General features: G+C 39.9%; 1 protein-coding gene across 1 annotated transcript; it reads left to right on the forward strand.

Annotated features, from left to right (window-relative positions):
- Positions 1–1,612: 1,612 nt before the first annotated feature.
- Positions 1,613–19,131, forward strand: PLK4 (polo like kinase 4). Its single transcript, XM_075709063.1, has 16 exons — positions 1,613–1,642; positions 2,470–2,565; positions 3,292–3,387; positions 3,482–3,596; positions 5,395–6,427; positions 8,371–8,471; positions 10,103–10,479; positions 11,366–11,470; positions 11,849–11,951; positions 12,766–12,915; positions 13,842–13,972; positions 14,773–14,864; positions 15,232–15,373; positions 17,092–17,232; positions 18,177–18,283; positions 19,032–19,131. The coding sequence occupies exons 1-16, from the start codon at positions 1,613–1,615 to the stop codon at positions 19,129–19,131; spliced, it is 2,919 nt and encodes a 972-aa protein (XP_075565178.1).
- Positions 19,132–20,233: the final 1,102 nt, after the last annotated feature.

A 20,233-nucleotide genomic window follows, 5' to 3' on the forward strand; every position in this document is an offset into this window, starting at 1 on the left:
TCACAAACCATAATCCATTCCCAGAAGTGCTATTCTATTAAAAGCACCTTCAATTACAGCACTTTAGCAGTGTTTCAATCAAAAAAAAAACCTTTCTCTTTGTCTTAATTAACGTTCATATTTAAGTCTGCATTCAAAAACTTCTATATTTCACATGAAACAGTACAGAAAGAATCCAAGAATTAGGTATTAGACGCAAAGAATCACCACTCTCGGCTCAGTGCTCCACAGCGCACTTGGTGATAAAATTAGTGACCATCTTGCACTGTGCTTATGTTGAAGCTATGCTACTAACCCAGTACATTACTTAGCTTGGCACCACAGCCCCAAAATCAGAGGACCCTCCAATGGGTTCCTCAAGCAGAAAAGTGAATTCAGTTGAGGCCTTGCAGTTGCTCAGCATGCGCTCCAGTAGCCTACTACGCACAATACCATCAGCTGGCAAAACCTCACTGGCCTAAGCTTTTTCAGATATTTGGAGAAAAAATACAGCAATGCACCTTGAAGAAAAGACTGGGAACTGAGGATTTAAATCTTCAGTTTGCACCTCTTCCTTCAGTGGACTGAAGAACCTGGGAGAGGGGGATTTGGGACAAACGCCAACGGACAGCTCTTCCTCTCAGCTAGCTCTGGGCCTGTTTCCTGTGCAGCCGCAGGTTCCTCAGGGTGCCAGGTGGCAGGAGGTGCTGCTCCACATGCGTACCCTACGGTGGAAGGCTGGGCACCCAGCACAGGCCATACTGGCAGTCTTGCACCTAAGCCCATAGCCATTTCTAGCCTACACATCTCAAACACCCTGCATCTCCATTACTAGACGCTGTATCAGAGAAGGCAAGATGGAAGAACCGCACTTTGTGCTTAAGGCAGTAAGCTGAACGGAAGCCCTTAAACTTTGTGTAAACTGTTGACCCCGGAATTTAGCCCAGCTGCTTAAAAATAATAACCAAGGCATAACAAAACCTCTCTGTAGAGTGCGAGGGAGGTACCCACGTGAGGCCGGCGCTATTCCTTTTACTAAGGAGAGTTCACGTTCATTCACGACCAACCAGGAGCCGACCCTGCCAGCCCGCTTCGGCCGATCTTCCAGGCCTGAGGGCTTCCACCGAGGCGCCCGAGTGAGCATGGCTAGAGTGGCTCCCTCGGCCACAGGCAGCATGGGAGCTCTCCCTCCTCTGAGGAGAGATACCTGGAACCGAGCAGGCCTGTCAGAAATGGGTATTTTTCAGCTACCGGGCCGAGGCCAGGCACTCGCCCGCCAAGGCCGCCGCCGCCGCCGCCGCCCCCCAATAGCGCCTGCGCCCTAACGGCTGCCGGGGAAACGGGCACGCGACGTCCTGCGCATGCGCGGCACCGCCCAGCCCGACCAAGAGCGCTGCGGGCGCCTCTGCGTGACGCGATTGCGTCAGACGCAGCCTCGACCTGGGGCGGGGCGGGGCTGGGGGGTAACGGCGCGATTTTTCAAAATGGAGGCGCCGGGGGAGGGGAGCGGCCGCCGGGCCCGGGAGCGAGCAGGCCTGGGCCGAGGCGGGCGGCGGAGGGCGCCGTGATGGGCACCCGCGGCCGAGGTCCTGAGGAGAGCCCGTAGCAGGACCTGGGGAGCGCGGCCGGCGCCATGGCGACCTGCATCGGCGAGAAAATAGAGGTGCGGAGCCCAGCCCTGCCACCCGCGGGCCTGGGGCGGGGCCGCCCCGCCGTTTGCCGGGGCCGGTGGCGGGGGGAGGCCAGGCGGGGGGCTCGTCCCCCTCCCGGGCGGCCTGTTTGTGGGAGGCGGCCGGCGGGGCGCCGAGCGCGGCTCCTTCCAGGCCCGCCCGCACCTTCGCCCCCTCCCCCTCGCCCCCGAAGGGCTGTGGCGGGGCGGGCCGCTGGCGGAGCGGGCGCAGGGGCTCGGCCAGCCGGGCCCGCCCCCGGGCCGAGCCGCGAAGCCGCGTTTCCCCACCCGGGCGGAGCGCCCCGGGCGATGACACCCGGCGGGAGGGCCGCAGCTCCGCCGGTGCGGGCCTGGGGCGGGGAGCTCGGCCCCCGCCGTGGTTTATGTTCCCTGCGCTCCTGTGGGAGCTGCCACGGAGCGGGGCCGTGGAAAGCCCCGGGCGCTCTGCGTTCGCGGGGCGGGCGGCGGTCGCTCCCCAGCCGCTGCCATGGCAGTGGGGGCGGGTGTCTCTCGTCCCCCGGGAGCGGCGGGAGAGGCGGCGGGAAGGCGGCCGCGCCGCGCCGCCCCGGGCAGCGCCGGCGGCAGTGCGGGCCGGTCGCTGCGCGGGGAGGGCGATGCTGCGCGGGGTGCTGCGCGGCCCCGCCGCCGCCCGCCGCTGCGTCCCGGAGAGCTCCGTCCAGGTACCCCCTCGGGGGCGCCTGGGGGTTTGCCCCGGCATCGGGGGGTGGGGTCCCCCCGTCTCTTGGGGGGGGGCTCTGCATTGGGAGGGAGGCTTTGAAGCCTGGGCTGGGGCTGACGGCGATGATCTGTGCATGTTGCAGGATTTCAAGGTGGGGAACCTCCTGGGGAAGGGCTCCTTCGCAGGGGTCTACAGAGCAGTATCCCTGAAGACCGGGCTGGAAGTGGCTATCAAAATGGTAAGGCAGCCAGCCAAGGGAGGCTCTGGCTTCTGAGAGACAACAAGGGCAAGTTGCAACAGGCTGGGTTTATGTGTCGGGCATTCATGGCTGGATCGCTTGTTTGTATGTAACTGATATTTAGATTAGGGTTCCATCCTGAAAGACGCAATACAAGTAAATAGTCTGTATTGATAATTAATAGAAATGCTTACAGTGCTATGAAAAGAACTTAAGCATCAATATTCAACACTGGGTGGACAATCGGCCCTATAATTCTAATTCAGAAATTTGTGATCGCAAAAATTTCATTTAGAATCCATGTGGCTGGAGAGGTCCTGGAAAAAATGCCTTGAAAAATTTCCCTTGCTGCCCGGACAAACTTTGTTTGTGAAGAAGACTCGCACCTCACAGGTGTTTTGCCAGATTCAGTTATCTGTAATGCTTTTATTTAGCCACCTTTTTTTGTATTAACTATATTTAGCATAACTGCCTGGCAAAATCAGAGTTAGGTTTCTCTGCTTAAATACTTGTCTGCTTTCAGACAGTTGTGTGTTCCTTCCACTTACTGATGATACTTGTTCATTAAAAGCATACAGTAGGTTAAATTCCGTGTAAAACTCACTTATATATAGAAGTTTTCAGGCAAATGTGAATTGAACATCTAAAACTTCAAGTTCACTTGAAACTAACATGTATGTAATCGATGTTGCAGTGCTTGAAAAATATTCTGTGATCCATTTACAGATAGATAAAAAAGCCATGCACAAAGTTGGAATGGTACAGAGGGTTCAAAATGAGGTGAAAATACATTGTCAGCTAAAGCATCCATCTATACTTGAGGTAAGAATCATGTTTTTGTAGAGGGGACTGTATATGTGACTTGCTGTATTGTCTATAAAATGTATTTTAATTTTTTCATTGTTTTATGTTCTAGCTTTACAACTATTTTGAAGACAGCAACTATGTATACTTGATACTTGAGATGTGTCACAACGGTGAAATGAGCAGATACATAAAGAACAGAAAGAAACCCTTTTCAGAAGAAGAAGGTGAGATTTTCTTTTTTCCTGTGTAGCTCTCTTTGCATTAGTGTTTTGGCTTATTCAATAAATATTTAATCCTAGTGAAAGGATATTTAAAACTGCCATCACTCTGAACCAGTTTGTATCACTTACCACAAGATTTTAAGCTATAATCTAGAGATTAATTACTATTACACATATTCACTTGAATTTCTGCATACTTTTGTTTCTGTTTATGCCATTTTACAGTAGCTTGTGCTATTTGGGGTTTAAAAAAAGAAAGACAGTGAACTTAGAAGGTAGAGGTATATAGAAGGCAGAGCTTACCTTTGTACATAAAATTATGTTGAAGTATAGGTCAAGACTGGGAAGTTCCACAGAGGAAAACCGGCAGCTTTACATCCACAGATTTACTTTCTGTGTGTTGCACGTCTTCACCTCAGTATTACTGTATTACATGTCACCGGTTAGAAAGCCTTCCAGGTTACAGTTTGCCTTATGTAGTATTGTTGGAAATACATCCTGTGTTCCAAGGAGTGTGGAAATGGAGGTAATGCAGGTAACTGTGTTGCTTAAGGGCTGAGTTAGCAAGGAAGTAACCAATTTGGCAATCCATCTAGAATTTTTGAAAGACTGGCAACTGAGGAGAAATTCTACGATGGTTTCACTTCTGTTTCTTATAAAAAACACTGAAAACCCTATCTTTTCTTGAGAGTTCATTGTAAGAGTAACTCTAAAACTTTTTAAATTGGCTATGTTACTCTTTTGAATAGTGTTTTGAGAAAGAAGTCTTGCAAAAAAAAAAAAATTAATTGCACTTACGAATTTACTAATGTTTTATTTTCTTACAATTGAGAGTGAGAGGATTTAAGCTAGAACATGGACCACTGAAAGCCTAACCAGAACAGTGTAGTTCAAAAAAAAAAGACAGCAAAGTAAGCTGCTGTGTATAACTTTTGAGGGCACAGCCAAACAAGCCATTCTGGTTTCAGCTGATCTGGATTCAGTGGTTATTGTCTCTGCTGCTTCCAGACCTACCATGCTGGTCATCTCTTGCACAGTTCTTCCAGTTTACCTGCTTCTTTATCAGTTTCTAATCTAACTCTGTGAAACTATTGTATATCTGGATTTTTTGGAACCCAGATCGCAGGACTGGATTAAAGGGGTACTGCTATACAGGCATCATCTGTTTAATTCAGATCTGCTCCAGCAAAAAATAGCTCATCTGGTGGTGCCTTAGTTCTAAAAGCTGATGAACCACTGCCCTGCATAAAGAAGCCTCTTCCACTGAGGAGTAGTTTCTGCTAAAATTTGTACTCGCCAGTCTTAGCCTTCTGCTAAGAGGAGGAGGATGGTAAATTGTTTGTTCTAGAAAGAATCATTCTTAAAATTGCTGTAATTGCGACATCGTAATAAATGATGCTGTTTCAGCTTAGATGAGGTTTTGTGATTCCTGCTGTAAGCTAAAACTCTTGAATATTCCCTGAATTTCTAATGTAGTAGAACAGAAAGACTATCCCAGTAATTTTAAAAAGTTTAGGTTGATTGAAAATACTTCCAGTCCTGTTTGCATTATTCTGTTAGCAAAGAAACAAATCTGATTATTGTGTTACAGAATGTTTTTTTATGAACTGTCTTGGAACATAGTCCTACCATATTGCTTAAAGCAAAAAGTGTCATTAGCATGACACTTAAACATACTTGTAACCTCCTCATTATTTTAAAAAAAAAAAAGCAAGACCAATAGCAGACTTCAAAAAGTTGTTATTTTCACAGCTATGACTTCAATTATATGACTGAAACATCTGGTTTTGTGTTTTGACAGCCCGACACTTCTTGCATCAAATTATCACGGGTATGCTGTATCTTCATTCTCATGGAATACTGCACCGGGACCTCACCCTTTCTAATATCTTGCTCACCAATAATATGAATGTCAAGATTGCTGACTTTGGACTAGCAACTCAGCTGAAAATGCCCCATGAAAAGCATTACACCATGTGCGGAACTCCAAATTACATTTCTCCAGAGATAGCCACAAGGAGTCCACATGGACTTGAATCTGATGTGTGGTCTTTGGGCTGTATGTTTTACACACTTCTTATTGGAAAGCCACCTTTTGACACTGACACAGTCAAGAACACACTGAATAAAGTGGTATTAGCAGATTATGAAATGCCAACCTTCTTATCAAGAGAGGCACAAGATCTTATACATAGGTTACTTCGCAAAAATCCAGCAGATCGTTTGAGTCTTTCCTCAGTTTTGGATCATCCTTTTATGTCCAGGTGTAGCTCTGCACGGAGTAAAGATTCAGGAACTTCAGAAGATTCTATGGACAGTGGAAATGCTACCATCTCTACAACCTTCACCGGCTCTTCCAGCATCAGCACCAGTGGTTGCTTGAAGGAAAAGAAGAAGCTGTTAGTGGGACAGCCACTCCCAAATAAAATTACTTTTTTTCCTAAGAACAAGAGTTCCAGTAATACTCCGTCCATAGATGGGAGTGGTTCTTTTCATCAGTGGGGCATTCAGGGAAAAGAAATTGGCATACCTGGCAGGGGGAGAACCATGCAACTTGCTGAAGAGAGACCACACTCACGCTACCTTCGAAGAGCCCACTCTTCAGATAGGTCTGGCACATCCCATAGTCAGACTCAAGGCATATCGAATATTGTGGAGAGATGTCACTCTATGGAACTGCTTTCTAAGCCTAAAGTAGGAACAAGGGAAAATACAGAATGCTTTTCACCTGTGAACAGCTATACTGATATAGGAGAAATATTTAAGGAGAAGACTTCTAGCAGTTCTGGTTCTTTTGAAGGGCAAATATCTCCACCTGTAAAAGATCAACCACAGTAAGAGCTGGTTTTTATTAAGATGAAATTTAGACCTGCCTTATATGTTAAATGCATGCTTTTTCCTGAAACTGAGCTGTAGTAAGTGCCCAAAGTCTCTACACTTGTAGCTTGAATACCAAAATGGAGAGGGTGATAGCTGATGCTGTTGCTATATAGAGGTTTACCTCCCCACTGTCCCTATCTTAAAGTTCATAGATGCAGTGCATCAGCTAGCTAGATTGTAACTTTTATTTATCCTGGTAATACTCTTATTATTGACGTACTTTCATGTGCAGCAAGTTGAGTATTTCTTTCCCCACAGTAATTGCAGTAGGGAAAAAAAAAAAAGAAATTAAGTACAAGATTAGGTGATGGGTTATAAAATTGGCATACCAGAAAAGAAAATAACATTCAAAAATAAGTATCCGAAACTGAGGTCTGTCCTTAGTTGTAGTTTCTGGGTGAAAATCCTGCTTCTTTGCATATGTTTGATGGACTTCCCCAGCTGATACAAACCAATTCTGGTGTCAAATCTACAAGTGATGCTAGGATGTTGTTGGAGGCCTCATCTTTGCCTTCTGTGCACTGCTATGCAGCAAGAGCCCTTCTTTGTGATAAACGTAAGCTGTCTGTGCTCAGAAGTTTGCTTTGGTTTTTTTCATCAGCAGAATATCAAAGAACGCTTTCCTATTTTAATACAAGGACTACTGCATATCTTGGTTCTTGCATTGCTTTCCACATGAAGAGTGGAAACTTTGTGTGATGGTTTTATATGTTTTTCTTTTCGCAAATCAGTTCAGGGAAAACCCAAATGAGCCCATAGAAAAAGTAAATGGCATTAAGAGGTTTTTCTTGACTATTCACAAGTGTTTGACATAAGCCTCTGTTCAGCAAGTTCAATGGGCATGTGCATTCTTTCTAGTTTGAGAAATGTTTGATGAACCAAAAAAGAAATGATTTATACAAATGTTAACATAATGCTTACTAGTATTCACCATGACTTCATAAAGAGATGCTGTATCTAAATGTGACAGAATATTAATAGGAGTGAGGGCATTAACTGAATGATTACTTGGGTTTTTTTTTTTAAATGGTTGATTATAGGAGAGAGAGCCTCTTACATCTATAGTTGGCCTTCACAACAGTCTTAAATGCAAGGTTCTAAAACCTAAATTAGATGCTTTTATTCTGTGGGGTTTTTTTGTGATAACTGAGTCCTTGCCAATGCTGAAGTAGTGATCATCGCAAAAAGGGTACAGAGAGGTACAGGCTATGGAGATGGAAAACTTCACAGGAGCTTAGTGTGAATTTACAACAGATCATTGATTCTGCAGGAACCGGTCTTGTGTGTATTCTTTATTCTTCAACATGTGGATTATAGTTTGAGTTCACCTGTGACTACATATATGTCACTATCTACAAAGCTGGTAAAAAAATCTTATAATCTTTGAGATTTACTACATTTTATATAAACTCAAATTATTTTTGGTGATAAGATTGCCTACATATTTCAGCTGCATGTTTGTTGTGCTGAATGAGATCCACTGGGGTCATGGGCATCATCCCTGTGTCTTCTCTGAGGTTGTTTCCTATCCTGTGAATTAAGAACTAAATGTAAGAACAGCCACTGCTGGCAGCATTATCAATGGCTGGTTTTGTTCATATATGTCAGTTCCAAGAGTCTACTAATGAGTGCTAACAAGCTTAAATTTGTGCTAAAATTAGTAATAACTTTTAATTCCATTTGGGAACAGTAATTTATTTTTTTATGCTTTACCCAATGAACATTCCCCATGAAAAAAGAAGTATGTTCTATGCTGTCTAGAGCTGCAAAATGCCTCCTGTATTTCTTAAATGTTCTAAAAAAAAAGTTGTGGTGTCTGCAGCTGTAACGTTATAACTTCTGCTGTACAAATGTCTTTGATGTAATCTTGATTACATGTGTAACTTTTATTTTGCAGTTCAAATTATCTCTGCCCAATGAAGCCCCAGGTTGGTTTGTTAGAGCAGAAGTCCCAGGCTGAAACAATGCAGCAGTGGCTTGGAAGCATGCAAACAAATGGTGTGTTACTAATCAGTCATATATTTTTGCACCCAAGTTGGAGTAGTGACTTGTAACTGTTTCTGTGGTTTTTCTGTATTTTATTTCTTTAAACTTGTGACAGAAGGGATATCTGTATGGCCAAGTAACTGTGATACTAAAGTATAACGATGGCATCCTAAATAACAGTGATTGGATATTAACAGAAGCTACTGCAGACCCTTTTTTTTCTGAATGAAAAGCATGGGAGACCCTAAACTGACTTGTCACTGCAAAAAATTGACACCGATACTGAAAGAGGCAAAATGATTTCCAGCATCACTAATATGTAGAATCATTCCTAAGCCAGGAATACCCCACTGAAAACATTGTTTTGTTTTCTCTTTTGGACTAAGCTGTAACATTGTAGTTTCCTGAGGTTAGGAATTAATTTCAGAAGGTTTTGTAGTTAGTGTCCCTCTGGAGCTGTTGCATTGATATAATGAACTGTATGTAACTGCCTTCATAAGAGTGAAGAAATTGTACATTGAATTTGAATACTTCGCATCCTAAAATGAGGTCATTCTCTTCTTTTAGTATTTTAGCAAAAAAAAAAAGGGCAAAAAGGAAAACACAATTCTAGAACCTGCCATAATTATTCAGTTGTGACCTGAAACACGTAAGTATAAATACGTGACAAAAGATTGGCAGGTGACTCAAAAGGCCTGTTAATTTAGTTGTGCAAATATGCCTTAAGAGAAAATGGGACCGCAGTGAATGAGAAAGATAATGAGGCTGCAGAAGGAGGGGTGGAGGAAAGGACAAAAGACACAGAAGGGAAGGAGGTGTTCTTTGTCATGCATCATATTACATCATTTACAAATAATGTAATTTAATAGTAAAACTAAATCACAAATCCATTGTGGCCTTTTTTGATTTGATATTACTGGACTCCTTCCCTTCCTGTCTACAAGGAATTGGAATCGTATGACATATGGTCTGAATAATCCTATGTAATTTTGGTCCCTTCTCAACTGTTCTGCAACATGGCAGGAGGAATGCAATACTTGTTTGGGTGGGCAAAAGTTGATCAAAGGCTTAAATATCAAAACTAGGGAAGCAGTTATAGGAGGTTTAAATATGAAAATAGGGGTTTTGTCTTTTAACAAGTGACTGGAAATAAAACAAGGGTTTTGGAGCATGTGTTTCACATCTTGAGTACTAAAAACTCTGATGCTAAAACACTAGTTAGTTAAGCTGAAACTTAAATGAAACTTGGTACTAATAGTTATCCGAATGGCAAGTAAACTGTGTTTCAACGGAATAAACTAATTCTTGTAAACTAATTCCTGTTTAAGTATCTATTTGAAATCTTAGTATTTTGTTTATAAATGGTTTTGCAAAATGATTTTCTACATGTTAAGACCGAAGGCCATCATAATGGAAATATAGTAACAGTATGTTTTAAGTACTACTGGCATTTTCTCAGCTTTGGTATTGATTGGTACTGAAGCCATAGGCTAATGATTTGGACTGAGATTAAAGAAATCCCATTCTCCACTTAAATAAGCCTTCTAAGATGATACTTTGAAAAACTTTTAAAAACATAATAGCATTTCTTAATTCATAGCGTGACTTCTTGAATCCACAATGTACCTTTATGATGCTTTCAGTTCCGCCGAGACCACCTGCAGACCTAACTGGCAACAGTAATGCACATGGAGGTTTTCAGTATCACCTGGAGGTGCAGCAAGATGCATCAAGAAACGCATGGAACACCTTAAAAGATATAAGGTATCACGATGCATCTATCGACTGTCTGCATTCTTTAAACCAGAGAAACCCAAAGAAGTACACCCCTGGAGCTCTCTGCAAATCTGAGAAAATTCGACCATCATCTTCTACATGTGGTCTTTGGTCAGCTTCAGAACAAAACCAAACGTGGGGCAAAGAACCACCAGCACATCAGAAACCTACGCTGCGAAGTATAGTATCACCTCTCAATGCTCACAGGCTAAAACCCATCAGGCAAAAAACAAAAAACGCAGTGGTATGTATCAGTTATTAAAACAGAAACAACTTAAGTATTAAATAATGTGACTTTCTCTTAAAAATCACTTGGTAAACTTAGAAGCATTTGTTTTATAAAACTTACTCTATAATAACTTAAAGTTACATTAGTAAGATGCATCTTAGGTTTTGCGTATGGAATACTGTAACTTTCGGGTTATTTCCTGCAAATAGTGACATGGCATTGCTTTTAGCTTACAAACAAAGAAACTGTAGGTAGACATAACAAATATTAAATGCATATATGCTTCCTGTGGTTCTAAAACTCTGTACTGCTTAGCTGTACAAGTTGTGCTTAAGCTTTCAACATTAAGATTTTAACTATGTCAAATGCATCAAACGCTTTTACAGATTAGATAAATAACTGGATTAGAAATGAAAATAGTCTTGCTCTGAAGTAAAAAATTGCATCTTTTTCCTATAGTGCTGCTTTTTCCCTGTCTTGTGGATGGGAAAGAGAAAAAAATTCTGTTAATCCTTACTAATGACAAATTTTCGGTTGGCTTGTTGCTGGTATCACCTTATTGCCTTTTGTTCCATTTCTTAGTCTTGCTCATCCTGTTATGTTTCCCCCTGCCCCCCAGTTTGGTTTTTAAAAAAAGAACCTAATAGAGCTGACCTGTCTTCATTTGATTTGTCACTTTAGAAGCCACACCCTCACTGACCAGGCTTATAACCTTCAGTCATGTTGAAATGTTCTGTTTCAATGGCACTAACAGCAGAAGTTACTGTAAGAAGCATTTAGAAGTTTGCAGTGCATTTGAGGAAGAAAACCCTTTTTTAAAAGCATTTGTGGACAGAAGTGCTGTCTTATTTTACCAGAAAGTAGAGGTCTTTGTTTAACTTGTATATTTAATATATTTTAGGTGAGCATTCTAGATACTGGGGAAGTGTGTATGGAGTTTCTAAAAGAACACCATTCACAAGAACTTGTGAAAGAAGTTCTCAGAATATCTTGTGATGGAAGTGTGGTATGTTTTCAATTTCTTCACTGTTGTATAAAGGGCTTAGAGCATTCTGTTCTTTCAGAGTTTTTAAATTATCATTTAAGTGATTTGTTTGGAAATGCAATGTTTACATATGCACAGCTGTAAACTCCATTTTTTTCCCCCCATAGTAGAGCCATACAAATATAGGTAGCAAGCAATTATTTCAAAGCAAAATGGACTTGACTTTTAGAACAGGTGAAGTATCCTTGAAAAGCTGCTGCTGTTAAATCTTAGAGGACTAGAGCATTAATGGTAAATCATAGTAATTAATTAAACTGTGACTTTTTTCCATACCTCTTAAAAGTAGGGAGTGCTGTAGTAAGTTGCCACTGCAAATATGCTTTTTTATCCTTTTTGTAGGTTGCAGTTTATCATCCAAATGAAGGAAGAGGCTTCCTTCTTGATGACAGACCTCCTGCTCCTCCTGAAGACATTTGTATGTATAATTTTGACAACTTGCCAGGTAAACTGAAATTTATTTTAAAATTATGATTACTGTGATTTTTACTGAATATTGTTTGAGACTTTTTAGCTTTTAGCCATTACTTTTCAGATAATTGTGAAGATAAAACTGCTTTCAGAATAAGATTCAAACTACATTTTAACTAGAAATTGTATTTTGAAACTTTACAAGAAAGCATAAACCTACAGGTTTTAAGTTATTTTGTATGGAAGGTATGAGGGGTCCCTTACCCTTTTACAATGTAGTGTACTAAAATCAAAGCTTTCATATTCTTTTCCTTGCTCATATTGGAAACTCTTTAAATCTGAATGGAAGAAATATTATCAAGTCAGTTTTAAAACAGAGCAACTTTACTTTGTGCTTCCTAATATATGTAACTTGGGGGGGCGGGGGGGATGTATACTAGCAAGCATTGATAGAATAATGTAGACAGCTGAAGAACAAATATAAGCTAACTGTAAGTTCTCAAGAGACAGACTTCTCTACTAATTAGAGATCAAAGATAGGTTTTACCTAAAGCCAGGAAGACAGCTGGACGGCGATATTTAGTTAAATGGTATATGCAGCACTTTACTATGTTGTTTAGGTTTGGAACTATATTTAATTGAAGCTATTCAAGTGAAGCCATCGAAGATGCACACTTTTCTAAAAGTTGGTGGAAATAAGTCAGTTTCTTTGAAGATAATTCTGTAAAGTACTTAAATATTACTTGCAATCTTCAGCTATCAAATCCATATTTTAAATAACTTCTGTCCAGGCTGGTGCAGTGTTTAATGACTTTTATCAAAAAGCTTTTAAATTTTCTTTTTTTTAGAAAAGTACTGGAAAAAATACCAGTATGCAGCCAAGTTTGTGCAGTTGGTAAGAACAAAAACCCCAAAAGTTACGTTCTACACAAGATATGCCAAGTGCATGTTGATGGAAAATTCACCCACTGCAGACATTGAAATTTGTTTTTATGATGGTATGTATTCATTTTTGCAATTACGCAAATAGTTATATCATGGTGTTAAAGCTGTACTAAAATATTGCCAAACATTGAATGCTTCAGGTTGAAGAAAATAGTAGAAACTTTTTTTTTGCCACTCTGCCTTTATTCTAGCACTTGCAGATCAGTTTATTATTCATTAGTTCCTTACTGGTATCTTCTTCAGGGAGTATATGTTGCAAAAGTGTTGTTTAATTTACGCCTTGTTTTTACTCATGAGCTCTTCTTTGCATCTACATTTGATAGTTAACCTACGTAGTGAAAGGTGCATCCCTACTTCAAGCTTTCCATTAACTGAGACAATAGTATTACCAAGAACACTCACTGGAGAAAGCAATTGGCTGCTTTCTCCAACTCTGCCCTCTGTAAACTAGACTGCAGTGATGATTGTTTTCTCACTATAGACTACTGTTAACTAGTTTGATTTGCCACATACATATATACTCCAACAGAATTTATGACAAAAGAAGACTTAACAGCTCTGTGATTCAGTGTTGAACTGCTATTGAAAGAATGGACACTTTTTTAAAACTGTATTCAAACACTAATAGACCCTACTTCAACAGTATTGCCAAAAATTGGTTGAGATGTTAATTTTGTCTCAGATTTATGTTTAGAAGGGTAGTTCTTTAAAATATGTAATAAATGCATTATTCAACCCATTTAAGTAGTGATCTTTGGCCATAGAGGGCATTCTGTTAACATCACAGTCCCAATTTAAGTGGCTTTTTATTTCTGCTAGACATAGAGCTCAAGCAGGAGTGGTTTTATTTTTGCAGCGATTAGCTCAGTGAGATACACTTGAGTAGAATGTAATGGCAGAAACCTCTGGTTTTTAGATGCTGGTATTTATACAATTCATATGAGAAATTTTTACTGGGTTTTTTTTTTTTTTTTTACAGGAGCAAAGATACACAAGACAGCTGGTATAACTCGTGTGATTGAAAAATCAGGGAAATCCTTCACTTTGAAAGAAGAAAGTGAAGCGGGTTTGAAGAAGGAAATACAAGTTTATATGGATCATGCAAATGAGGTAAACTGTTATACAGACCTTCTCTAGGGCAAAGCAACTTTCTGAAAATTCAGTTTCTCTTTCATAAATGTGCTTCCGATATTGCTTTTCATGTTCTTCACTACACTAATAAGGAGGGATGATAAAGTGTTTTTTGGAAGAGGGAATATCAACGAAGAGGTAACAGTAACAATGCCTCGCAGTGCAGACTGTTGGAGGAAATTCTTACTAGTGTGTAAAGCAGGTTTGCCTGTCTGGTGAGAGGATTAAACAGAACAGATGAAGCTGCTTTATACAAGTTAAAAGAACAAAACAAAAAACCCCACCTGAAATAAATGACAACAAACCCTGCCCCACCCCAAAACCACAAAAAAACCAAACACCAAACCTGCCAGCTGTTTAACTGGCCTGCCTGCTGTGCTTTCTGTCTCTTGTTTCATGTCACCCAAGTAGCAGTTGCAAGAATAATTTTTTGTCTGTGAATTTGGCAAACAGCAAAAATATAGTACAGATTTCCTATTCAGTCTTCCTTATGTTCTGTTATTTTCTGGAATAGAATTCAGGTGTCTTCTAGTCCTGCTAAAAAGGGGAGGAGAAGTGATTACTAAGAGCATAATTCCAGATGCACTTAAGTTATGAGGGAGTCCTGCTGTAGTATAGCTTTTTGAATTGCCTCCATGGTACATGAGTGCAGCTATTATCAATATTCGGTACTGTTGAAAAAAAACTTCCTTGCGTAGGCTCACCTGCCATGCTAAAAATGTATGAAATAGTTATACTGTTCTTTGTTAAGAACTTTAACAAGCTTCTTCTAATCCCAGGGACATCGTATATGCCTTGCACTGGAATCTGCTATTTTGGAAGAAGAAAAAAGGAGTGAAAGTGTTCCATTTTTCCCAATAATTGTTGGAAGGTAGTATCTTTTACTTGAAAATAATTATGCATTTGAATATTCCCACTAAGCAGCCTTACGCAGCTAATATTTGCTTAACAGAGGCTCATAGTCATTAGCAAGATAAATATTAACTTGATAGCATGTATGAACATCTTATTTTGGACCTGCAAAGCCTCCTTTGATACTAGGACAACATACACTTGTGGATTTAGACTAAACCAGGCTAATAATTAGCATGTGTAAAAACAATTCTGCAGAAGACCAGTGCCATCAAGTGCTGTGGACAGGCCATGTTAAACTGAAGGCAAAGCTACATCTCCTCATTTGTATCTTTTAGTCCCTTTTGGACAGACCTTTTCCCAGTATGTCTCATTTATTTTTGCAGAAAACCTGGCAATACTGAATCACCACAGGCTGTAGCACCTCCGCTGTTGGACAATACAGACTCTTCAAAAGAAGTTATGGTGCTGGATAGAAATATAGCTGCCAGTTCTACTCCAGTTCAATCTCCAAACTGTACTCCTTCTGTAAGTACACAAGAACATACAGTGGAGACTACTCTCCAGTAGGAATTAAAATATCGCTGTTTTATTTGAACTAATGGAATTGCATTTGTATGGACATAGGCTTTTATTAGCTGTTTGTGAGCCTATTGACTAGAAATGTTAACTTTGATTTCAACTAACTTTTGATATCTGGATTTAAGATCATCTGAAAAATCAAAACCCTCCAAAACTTTACCACAAATGCCTCCTAGGAACATGGTTTGAAAATTGCTTACTTGTGTTATATGGCAGAATCTTCAATTTGTTTTGGAGAGCTCTGATGTGCCCTCAGGCCTGTATATCGAATGGTAGTCACAAGGGTTATTAGCATTTGAGGCTATTGTTCTGAAATAATCAAGTGTTAGTGTGTATTTATATTTACACTTACACTGGTTTTTTTTTTTAAGTATAGCCAACAAGGCTTTGTGTGCAATTTCATCTAGTTTGTTTAAAAGACCCACCAAGCTTCAGCTGCTGCATTGCAGCCCTGGTTCAACTTCCCCAGCTGACCGAGTTATTGGGGTCTTGGCACACTGAGTTTGTATCATCTTAACTTTGAATTTACGTAGGTCTGCGTCTCTGTCCTTTGGTGCATAGCACGTGTCCTTAGTGCAGAATCTGCCCGTTTTTGCTTGACTGAAATGAACCTGGCAACAAAAATTCCTTAGGGCTTCAGTACTTGTGTTGACTTTTACATGGACTTAAGGTTACCCATCAGCAGAGTTCTAACTTGAGGGTTCAGCATTCAAACTCGTTCTTTGTTTGCCATATAGCAAATGCTTGGGTATTTGTAAGACTTTCACTGTTTGCTTTCTCTCCTGAAGTCTGTATTTCTAAGTGAAATAACACAATAGCTGGTTGCCTTTCCATGTTACTCTTGACCATTTTGTCAGTTTCTTAATACTTGAACTAGATCGGCACATCCTGAGGTACAGCTTGTTGTTTCTTTCAGGTTCCTGTAATTATCTGGATCCTGATCTCTTTCCTGACCAAGCTCTCCTATTTCAGAGGCATCCCCTGACTTCCATCTTTTCTCTGAACCCTGCATCTTAAACACTACTAAGCATGCCACCTCATCTCTGTCATCTCTGTGACTATGGGAGGAGGTATCTGAGTGGTAGAACTTCTTATAGCAGCAGACATGTTCCTCCCTAGACAGCAGTGGTGGCGTTGTCCTAAAAGCCTCTAGTATTTGATCCTCTGTTATTCTTAATTCATCACTTTTGTCTCTCTAAACCTGTAAGAGACTCTGTATGTGCTGTAGAACTCTTCTATTAATGTTTAATATTCTAGTTTCCAGTTAATAGCAGTGTCCATATTTTTGTAAAATATTGGCCGAGTGGTCATCTGAATGGGGGCTGTTTTACAATCTAACATGTGCTGAACGTTTTTCCTGAAGATGGACAGGGTTTTCTGATGGTCAAATAAGGAAAAAGGGGTTTAAGTAGGAAAAGTCTGCTTAGGGAAAGCAATTCCTTTGCGAATACAAGGAAGTGGTAGGAAAACTGTCATAATACTGAGAGAGTCATACACTCCTGTGGCGTTTTTATAATGTAATGCTGTTAAATGAAGCACAGAGGCTTAATCTGTCTGTATATATGAAAAGATTAAAACAGGTGGTAACTGACTGCTATCATTGGTACATAATCAGTTGGATTAATACTAAGGCTGCTAATATACTGTGTGTTTCTGGGTTTTAGGTGGTGTCATATGAAAAGTCTACGTTTGTGACTAACACTGCTGAAACTACATGCTCCTCTGTTCATCAAACAGAATGCAGTCCAAATTCAGCCCAACTTTTAAAATCTGTCTTTGTTAAAAATGTTGGTTGGGCTTCTCAGGTGAGAAATTACTACGGATAAAGGAGGGAAGTCTGTTCTTTTTTCCTATTAAACTTGAAATATATATTTAAGTCACTAAACTTGATATATTTTTAAGTCACTAGCTTTAAACTTGATTTGTGAGGAATACATTAAGTTGTGCTCTGTTACAGTTTAAGTCTCAAAATTGGTGTATGGGAAGACACTTCCAAATAAGTGTCTTAAATACCATGGTGAACTACGTAAGTAGAAGAAACCAAAATAATAGTTTGGTATTTCAGTTATAACAATTTTCCTGCGGTGGTTATTGCCTATTTCAGTGTCTTCTGTCATTTAAATTTGACTCTAGTAAAAGATCGAAGCTGTTAAACTTCTGTCTGTTCACTGATGTAGATGTAAAGGTAGCATGACAAAGTGTTTTTAAGAGATAACGTACCAGATCTGTATGAGAAAAATGAATCTGCCTATACAACAGGAAAAGCTGTTTCCTTACAGAGAAATTTTTCCTCTGCTTTTCTGTGGGACCAGCTTTAGATTTAAAAAATGGTTCTCTGCAATACAGATAAAGTAAGCTTCCTGTCCTAACATAAGTTGTTTGCTTATATTTATATAAACTTTAAAATGTATAGCTGTGAACTCTCACAAATGGGCCTTCTAGTTTGTTTGATCCTATTTAAAATTTCCTTAGGAGTGGTTAAGCTAAAGGTACTTCTCTACTTCACTTCCATTGAAAAGGAGGACTAAAGCTGAGTATCTGAAACCTCAGGAAGTCTGATTCTTGAGACTGCATGAAACTACTTACTCCAAAGTAGTATGCGTGCAATCTTTATCTTTGAAAGACTGACCATGATACCTAAGTCACCTTAGGAATTCTGAAAAACTTTCAGCTGCAATTATTAGAAAAATTCTAGGTATGTCATCTTGTATTTTATGTCCTCAAACCATAATGCAACTTTTCTTGTCAGCTGACCAGTGGAGCAGTGTGGGTTCAGTTTAATGATGGATCCCAACTGGTAGCCCAAGCAGGTGTTTCTTCTATCACTTACACATCTCCAGATGGCCAGACAACTAGGTGAGTCTGTTACTGCTGTAAAAATAGTTCCGTTTACCTTATGTATCATAACAGCCTTGCACTGACAGTAGACTGCATAGCTGCTATTCATTTTCTGTTGTAAATACTAAAACTTAGCTTTTTCAATCACTTCTCAGTTGGTTAGCTTATATAAGCTTAATAAATAAATAGAAACACTTCTATCTTTGAACTCTGGATAACAAATGAATTAAAAAAAGCTGGGAATGCATCTACTTGGTCTCCAGAGTATAGCCACAATTCATGTATAGTATTTAAAAGAGGGAGGGGGAGAAAAGTAAGGTGTTAATACTTCCCCTCAGGATACTGCTAGATTAGGGGGATAGCATTGTCAACATTGATGCATAGACCTGAAGTGCTCAGGTGAAGTTCTGTGTATCTTTTGGACACCAGGCACTTCCCATACAAATCTAGCCACTTTGGTAACATGCTTCTTCTGTGCAAAGCTCAAGACAGCACTATACAGCTTGTTCAGATGTTATTGCAGCTTTAAACATTGGTTAGGTATTTTCTTAATGTGAAACCCTTTTTTCAGTTAAATACATAGAGGGAAGGGGGGCCTAGATTTAAGCCATTGAGCTCCAATGAATGTGTCTAGATATACTTAAAAATCTACTTGACTTAGTGGTTTGCCTATTTACAGGCAAGTTTTGAAATAATTATACTGTCCTGAAATAAAACTAATTATTTCAAACATCTAAATTTTTCTATGCTTATCTGCCTTTCCTAGGTATGGAGAAAATGATAAGTTGCCAGAATACATCAAAGAGAAGCTGCACTGTCTGTCTTCTATTCTTGTGATGTTCACCAATCCAGCTGGTCCCCACTGATTAAAGCAAAGCAGGTGTCCGGACACAGCAGCTTAATAAACTCACTAACTGACTTTCAAGTAAAGTGACTGATCTTACTCAGCTTATGCAGAAATTCTTCCAGAAGTTGGTTAAAAAAAAAAAAACAAAACAAACAAGGAAGGGAAGGGTTGCCCTGTTTATGTACAGCAAATTGCTTGTGAAGTATCACACAAAACACTGTTTTTCTCAAAATGATGGATAAACTTGCTCAAGCAGAACTTTGAGCAACTTGGTTCTAGCATCAACCTTTTGGAAATAATCTGTATCTGTTGTATTTTTTTTCTTCCCCCACTGCTTACTCAGTGCCAACAATCAAGGAAAATGCATCTGTGCTGTTAAAGTGTTTGTATTTGTAAATAACTTATATTTTTACATCATACAAGTAATATATGTAAATATGTATATGTTTTATAACTGTTTGTTTTTATTTTTTGTAGCAGCAGCTTTAACTTCCCTGCACAAGCATTTTATAAAAAAAAAAAAAATTAAATGCAGTGGTAATTGTCCAGCTCTGTTTGTTTCATGTTCAAGTGATGGTTTATTGAGAGCCCTTTCCTCTAAGTATTAAGCTCAATTTATAACTGGAGCTGATCTGATATCTTAGAGAATCATACATTGGCGTTTTAGGGCTGGGTGAAGCTTGGGGAGAAACAGTATAAAACTGTTGCACAAAGCTACTTCCAACTTGCGGAACTGAAAAATTGTGGGTTGTAGATTTGGTATTTTACCTCTGGCCTACAGCTGACTAAAACCAGGAACATATTTGATAGGAAAGTGAACTACACATACTGTAATAACCAATTCAGTTTGTTACTTTGTAGGAATTTCATTAACTTTAGATACTTTTACCTTGTCTGACACATTATGAATCACACTTATAACAAACTGAAGTAGTATTAACAATAGCTTCTTTTTTTTAAGCATTTTGCTTCAAGTGTGCTAACGCTCCTGATGGTGCTTATATTCATACTTAAATAAATACTCCAACTTCCTTACAAGCCTTTCTCCTACCTTAAGTTGAGTGGAAGAGTGGGATCCAAAAAGGTGGCAGTGGGGGGAGGATGGAGAGTTTGAGGAGCTG

Source organism: Pelecanus crispus, chromosome 4, assembly GCF_030463565.1.
Source record: "Pelecanus crispus isolate bPelCri1 chromosome 4, bPelCri1.pri, whole genome shotgun sequence".
Lineage (NCBI taxonomy): Eukaryota > Metazoa > Chordata > Aves > Pelecaniformes > Pelecanidae > Pelecanus > Pelecanus crispus.